Source organism: Aplysia californica, unplaced genomic scaffold, assembly GCF_000002075.1.
Source record: "Aplysia californica isolate F4 #8 unplaced genomic scaffold, AplCal3.0 scaffold00052, whole genome shotgun sequence".
NCBI lineage: Eukaryota > Metazoa > Mollusca > Gastropoda > Aplysiida > Aplysiidae > Aplysia > Aplysia californica.
The window spans coordinates 999,107-1,006,175 of NW_004797322.1; the positions used below are offsets into that span (position 1 = coordinate 999,107).

The 7,069-nt window shown below is 41.1% G+C and overlaps 1 protein-coding gene across 1 annotated transcript in view; it reads right to left on the minus strand.

Annotated features, from left to right (window-relative positions):
* LOC101850234 overlaps positions 1 to 6,292 on the minus strand; it is a gene marked incomplete in the record, with an annotated part of 10,044 nt that extends 3,752 nt beyond the window's left edge. The window contains 4 exon segments of the mRNA XM_013079455.2: positions 1,240 to 1,370; positions 4,212 to 4,362; positions 5,884 to 5,962; positions 6,200 to 6,292. Coding sequence (XP_012934909.1) covers positions 1,240 to 1,370; positions 4,212 to 4,362; positions 5,884 to 5,926 — 325 coding nt within the window.
* Between the last annotated feature and the right edge of the window lie 777 nt (positions 6,293 to 7,069).

Consider the following 7,069-nt stretch of genomic DNA (forward strand, 5'->3'; position numbering starts at 1 on the left):
ATAGCCGGGTACGCATTTCCATTTGGGTGAAGTGAGGAAAATTTGTGTAAAGTGCCTTTCCCAAGGACACAACGTCGGGCCCCTGACGGGATTCGAACCCACGACCTTACGGTTGCAAGTCCGAGAGCCTAACCACTAGGCCACCAACGCCACTAGATTTAGATCTAGAGTAAGTTTTACACCTCTTCGGCTGCACGTGAGCAGAAAATGATGACATCAGTCGGCAAAAGTGCCGACAGCCGAACCCGAAAACCGTATCCAGTGCAGTATATTATTTTGAGCCCTAACTTTTCCCTCTTCCGGCAATGATATCAGCGGTTTGCTAATTCTGCAGTGTCAAACTTGTCAATGTTTCGCATATTTCTTGTAGACACACACGGTCAAAAGATGTGCACCATTCTTCTTGCACGTGCCTATTGTTCCTTGTTGATTGTCGGGACATATTTTTCTCACCGTTCTACTCGGTATGGTGCGCGCGTGTATAGAGCTAGGCGTGCGTGTTTTGTGAGTTCTTGAATGTTACCACCCAGACTCGATCCTCGGCGAGGTGAGAATGGAATGTTTAGCACATGTGTGAGCGCGCGTGCGTGAGCGTGTGGTGGGTGGGTGCTTTTTTATGTGTGTGTGTGTGTGTGTGTGTGTGTGTGTGTGTGTGTGTGTGTGTGTGTGTGTGTGTGTGTGTGTGTGTGTTTGGTCCTTGGTTGTGTTTGTTTTGTTTCTTTGCTGGTTTGTATGTTTGTTTGTTTGTTTGATATACTTTTGAGAACAAAAGGGGTAGGGTAATAATGAGTGTAAAGGTTAATTGAATTTGCAAAATGTGACTATGTTTGTAGCATTCATTAAAGATTAACAGTATTCGAAGATATGGAAACAATAGTATCAAAGCTTTGATAGCGATTTCGTAATTGGAAAATAGAAAAGCAACAGATATGGACTGTATAGAAGTAGATAGATATACGGACAGACAGACAGACAGACAGACCTACAGACAAGCAGACAGACAGACAAACAAACAGACAGACTGACAGACAGACAGACAGACAGACAGACAGACAGACAGACAGACAGACGGACAGACAGACAGACCGACAGACAGACAGGCAGACAGACAGACACACAGACAGTATAAGCTACGAACAAACACTTCCGACCTTTCTCTACCGATGGTGTTTGATTATAAGATTGTACAAGATTTTTGCAGTTAAAATTACGCCAAGGAAACTTAGCAGAGCAACGTACATTGCTGACCCGTTGGACTACAAGCATAGGAGATCAAGCCAGTAAAGATGTGCACTTCTTCGTCTACATCCTCGGATGCACAGACGGTGGTGAGAACCTCTTCAACGCATTCATTGAAGCCTTCCAGTGTACTGAAACGAGTAGAACATTATTATTATAGTGCGGTAAAAAAAAAAAAAAGTTTGCGGCGCAACATATCCTCAAGGGTCTTTTTAACGATAGAACCAATGTCATCCATACTTTGCAAATCTCTTTGTTTCAAATTAATTGTCTAATCCCTAATACTATTTTTCAACAACAATTTAGAATTCATTGTTAAAGAACTTTTCTTCATAAATTTTTATAAAATACTACAAATAAAAAGCCAGGAAGAAGCTTAGCATCAGTGGGGAGCGAATGAGAAAACACTTAGACAGGTCTACATGGGCGCAATCAGGCCCCATCTCGAGTACGGATCCTGTGCAAGGATGACTGTAGCACAGACTCACAAATACACTCTGGAAAAAGTGAAAAACCAGTCTCTCCGAATAATCACTGGAGCAATGAGGTCAACGCCTATAGGAAAGACGGAACAAACAACATCTGTAGTGGCCCTGCAGAGGAGATGGGAGTGCCAGGCCCTCATACAGTACACCAAGGCCACAGCTATGGAGGATCATTTAATGCACACAAAAACAGCGCCAGATCAAACACAACAAGACTTTAAAAATCCAACTTCATCAAAGAAAGCGCAAAAATTGACAGATCCCCACAGGACCATTTACCAACCTCAGTGAACATGCTGAACCATACCCCAGAGGCACCATCATGGAAAAAGAAAAACACACGTCCATTTTTATGTGTACCACAAAAGATGACCACAGCGACCTGAGCAACAAATCTCTCTCCCTTTCCATGCTTGAAGAAAGAAGCCCCCGAGAAGCATGGATAAGGGTCTATACGGACGGATCTGTCACTGATGCTGCGAAATGGGGAGGAGCGGGAGTGTATGTACAGTTCCCAAATGGACGACGACAAGCAGAGGCAGTCCCAACAGGGCGACATTGTACAAACTACAGGGCAGAGACGGAGGCTCTAATACATGCTACAAACATCATCCAGAATGTGGTAGACCCCCAAAGCCAAGCAGTATTCCTAACTGACGTCATGTCAGTACTGCAGGCAATCACTTCCGGCAAACTACCAAGGCTACGAGAAGTAATTGAGGACATCCCATGTCTGAGGATCATCCTGCAGTGGATTCCATCACACTGTGGTGTCTTAGGAAATGAGCAGACAGACAGGATGACCAAACTAGGAGCACAGAAAGAGTAACCAGACAACAGAGTTAACTACAGGTACACAGAAATAAAACTATTATAAATACCCTATTTAAAGCAGCACAGACACTAGATAGCTACCATGAGCTGTCCCGCCAAGAGCAGGTGATTATCTTCCGACTAAGGACACAACACATAAGACTGAGATAACATATGTACATATTATGTTTTAAACTAACACAATCACCAAAATGCCAGTGTGGAGAGGCAGACCAAACAGTTGAACACGCCTTTCAGCACTGCAAGACACACTGGGCCCTGAGGCAGGAAACATGGCCAACCCCTAGAGGAGAAGCTATACGGGCCGACAGATGAACTGAGCAGGACGGCCCAATTTATGACAGATACCAGACTTCAAGTGTGATGCTATTGAGAAGAAGAAGAAGAAGACTATAAATAAATCTCCGTCATGCAGAAAATGGGATTGTTCACGACACTTCCTGATGCTCACACTGATTCTTATTACAAATTGGGAGCAACCCCCCAAAAAAATACGTTACCCCAAGACATTGCCTTTTCAAAATATTAATAAAATAAAAACTATTTTGACAAATCAGGTGTAGCTTTCTATTTCTGTAACAGCATTTTTTTTTTCTTTTCTGAATTTTTAAAATTATGGTAGCTTTCACGGTCTTTTCGAGGTTAACGATTCAATATACCAGTCCTGCCCACCCAGCGGCAATGGGTACCTGACGTCGAGTTGGGGAAGTAAAGGCGGCGTGGAAAGGAACTTGCCACCTTACCAATATGCCGAAGACCCAGGAAGTTGTCTCACCAACAAGGCCATCCCCAATGTCCGGATCGGATACGGGGAACAACTTTACTTTTACTTTATACCCCAAAACTGTCAGACTGCAATGGTTGTTGGGCCAAAAATAGCTCAGGCTCAAGTGAGTTAATGAAGAAAGTCACATTAATCACCGCCTGATTTCACCTCATTGCAACACAAATAGGAGGAAAAAGGGGCGTCGGGCGGGTGGCGTGGCTTGAACATTTCACATTATGTCAGTGCCGTTTTATGATGGCAATTATAAACAAGCATGGTTACAGAGGAAACCAGCGAAATCTCCTGTGTAATTACTTTCTTTCGAGTTCGAAGCAAAGCGTCAAGCATGTGAACGTTTTTACGTATGAGGTAGAGTGGGATTCAAAATACATGGCAGTAAAAAGCGTAAACAGGCGAATATTATGGAAAAAACATTTCTTGAGGGATCACAGTCCACACTGTATAGTGCGATGTGCCTCAACTTTATCGATGACTTTTTATGTTTGCAGCATGGTGTCATTTTGCACATTGTCAGTTTAGTGGAATATTGATTTCTTCTACAAAAAATAATAACAATAACAATAATAATAATAATGGTGATCATGATATAATAATAATAACAACAATAATAACAAAAATAATAATACTGATAACAACAATAATAATGATAATAATAATAACATTATTATTATTATTATTATTATTATTATTACTATTATTATTATTATAGTAGTAGTAATAATAATAGTGCTAATAATAAAGATAATAATTTATCAAAGAAATAACAAGCTATAGTCGGTTGCTACCCACCTCGTACCTTCCAAGTCCTCTCCCCCCCCCCCCCCAGCAAAAAACCATGCCTCCTGTAAGAAAGTATAATACTTCACCTGCACACTGAGCTAATCGACATGGTTTGGACAAAGGAGAGGAATTGTTGACGTGAGTGGAAGTGCGGCATCAGTTGGACCGACATCAGTCTTCCACATCCCTCTAAACGTATCCGGCACTCGGTTCGAGCCTCTGTCGTGACGGTGAAACCTGCAAGACGAGAGGGAAAAGGATGACCAGTCGTCCAACCTGTCAAGACTGCAACCTGTATAAGACTGCCAGTTTCCACCTCGTTTCTATCCCTCAAAGTAGACTATGGATCGTTCACTACAGAGTTTGATTGTCTTCACCATTCGAGCAAGTGTGAATTGATCTAGTCTGACAGATTGATTGTCATTTTCTTTTAAATTTTATTTGTCTTCATTTGACCAAAAAAAAAAAAAATAAGTTTCAAGACCTGCTGTTGCATAGTACTAAACGTGGCTTTAAAAAAAAGATACACAGCATTGCAAAGGTTTCTCCTTACTGAACCTATCTTCTGGTCACTTACATGAAACTGTAAAAGGCATAACTATAACAACACAGACCCAACAATCAGGCGCGGCTCGTCCATAGAGCACGGTCGTGCAGTGTCGCCCAAAATGTTTTAATGTTCTATTACTAAAAGCACATACAAACATGAAATAAAAGAAGTCAGAAACTAACACTAGCCAAATATAATATCAAAACAAGGTCCTCATTGGCGCTGTAACTGTCATTTCTGTATCAAAAGCGCCGTAAAACATCTACTATGCCATGCCAAAGGCAACGCGTTTTAACTAAACGAAATAGAATTATCAACAGTGGCAATCTGACCTTTAAATCACCCTTTGGGATAACCCAAGCGATGACGACATTCGTAGCGAGTTTGGCCGTACATTAATATTAACAAGACGGCACATCTCAAATGTGCACCAACGAAACAAAGCCCACAGTAGGCAGTCTAAAAATAAACGCAATAGCCTGTACACTATTCAATACCAACATTTTGTCATCCCCGGAGCAATCCAGTGGAGTGCTCAAGGGAAATGTGATTGTTTCATTGTCTTGCCACTATTTTAAGCGACTCTGTGACCGTTAACCTGAGGTAGGTGAACGTGACATACTTAAGTCACCGCCCTAGGAGTTGTACCTTTGAATGGTTTTGTAGTGCAGTGGTGAAAGTTATTACATGTACTCGAGTGTTCAGTTCCAATGCAGGATAAAGAAATTAATGTTTAGCTAACAAACAGACTTAGATCTAGAAATCAAAGCGACCAGTAAAAAGAATGAAAATAAAAGCATAAGGTCCTCCTTCACCAACCCAAAGATCCTACCATCCCATTTACTATGCCCTTGACTGTCTTTAACCTGCTGTTGCTTAATTAATTAATTGTGCACGCCCACTTTTTAGCCCTGCGAGCCGCCCTTGCAAACAACACAGTACTTGAGCGGAAAGTTACCAACTTCAAACGAGTATAGACTGAAAAGTGTCCACGCTAATAGGTTTTATTTGGTAAGAATGTGATCTCTTTAACAATTGCATCTCGCCTCATCTTTCTACAACATTCAGGAAAGATTGAAAACAATAAACATCCCATATCTTTAACTTTCGGAGAACATAAATTTTAAGTTCCCATTTATTCGAATTTGTCACGAATATGTTTGCCCTTAAGAAAACTCGGTGCTAAAATTGTCTCATACTCTTCCTACCTGCCATGAAGACGGCAACGATTATAGCCTGGGATAGTCTCATCTCGTAGCCGTAGATCTAACAACAAGGTCTGTAGTCCTGAAAAAATATAATAAATGGACATTCATTTGAAAGGAACAACTTCAGTGCTTGACAAAGGTTTCCTCCGCTTTCTAAATCATGGCTTGAAAAATGACAGCGCGCAATGTATTATTAATAATTTTTACATTTATTTACGTATCTGTTTCCTTAATGGGAACGAAAACAAAGAGACACGTATATGAAAATCAAAATTCCGAGATAAAAATAGCTTAGGCTTAGAGTGGGTCTCCTTACTGTAAACAAAAGAATGAACTAGGGAGAGTAGCTTTTTCCTTGCACGCAATGAAAACAGCAACAACAACAATAAATTGTACGCCTACAGTGAATAAATTTCAAGTCTGGGTGAAAGAACAGCCCTTATCTGTTTGTTTTTTTATACGCTGTCCAACTTCCTGTCTGGCATTTCACTTTATTATTTGGCTCATCCTGAGGCCATTATAGTACGGAATGCCAGAAGAGGAAATTACATTTAAACGGGCATTGCCAACAACAAGTGTGTGTGTGTGTTGAGGGGAGGGGGGAGGGGGAGGGGTCACTATTGCTACGGTCATCAGGGTAATTGGGTAAGTGTGCTCCGCTTATGGAGTACAATTTCAGGAAGTGGGGTCTTTTTACATACAGTAGTAGTAGTAGTAGTAGTAGTAGTAGTAGTAGTAGTAGTAGTAGTAGTAGCAGTAGGAGTAGGAAAAGTAGGAGTGGTGGTGTAGACTTCCTTTTATGGTTTATTTTTTAAATTAGTGCTATGTATTATTTAGTTGGCAACTCGGAAACACATGTGTCACTTTTCCCCTAAAACTGCGACAGCTACAGAGTTGAAAGTTGGCAAGTACCAGCAAAATGATAGATAGGTCCCCATGACGGAACTCGATTTTTTTATTTATTCATTTCCTGAATTTTGACAAATATATTTGACAAAAAGATCCCGTTCTTCTTTGGCCTTTGTGATTATTCTACTGAAAAACGAAACAAATCTGCTTAGCTCTCCTTCACGACGGTAGTTCATTACCGCTCTTTAACGTTCGCCTACGAAACATGATTCAAGAGACGGGGTGAGAACTTTTCGAGACTCACCTGTAGTACGTGGAGACGTGTTCCTGTTATGCA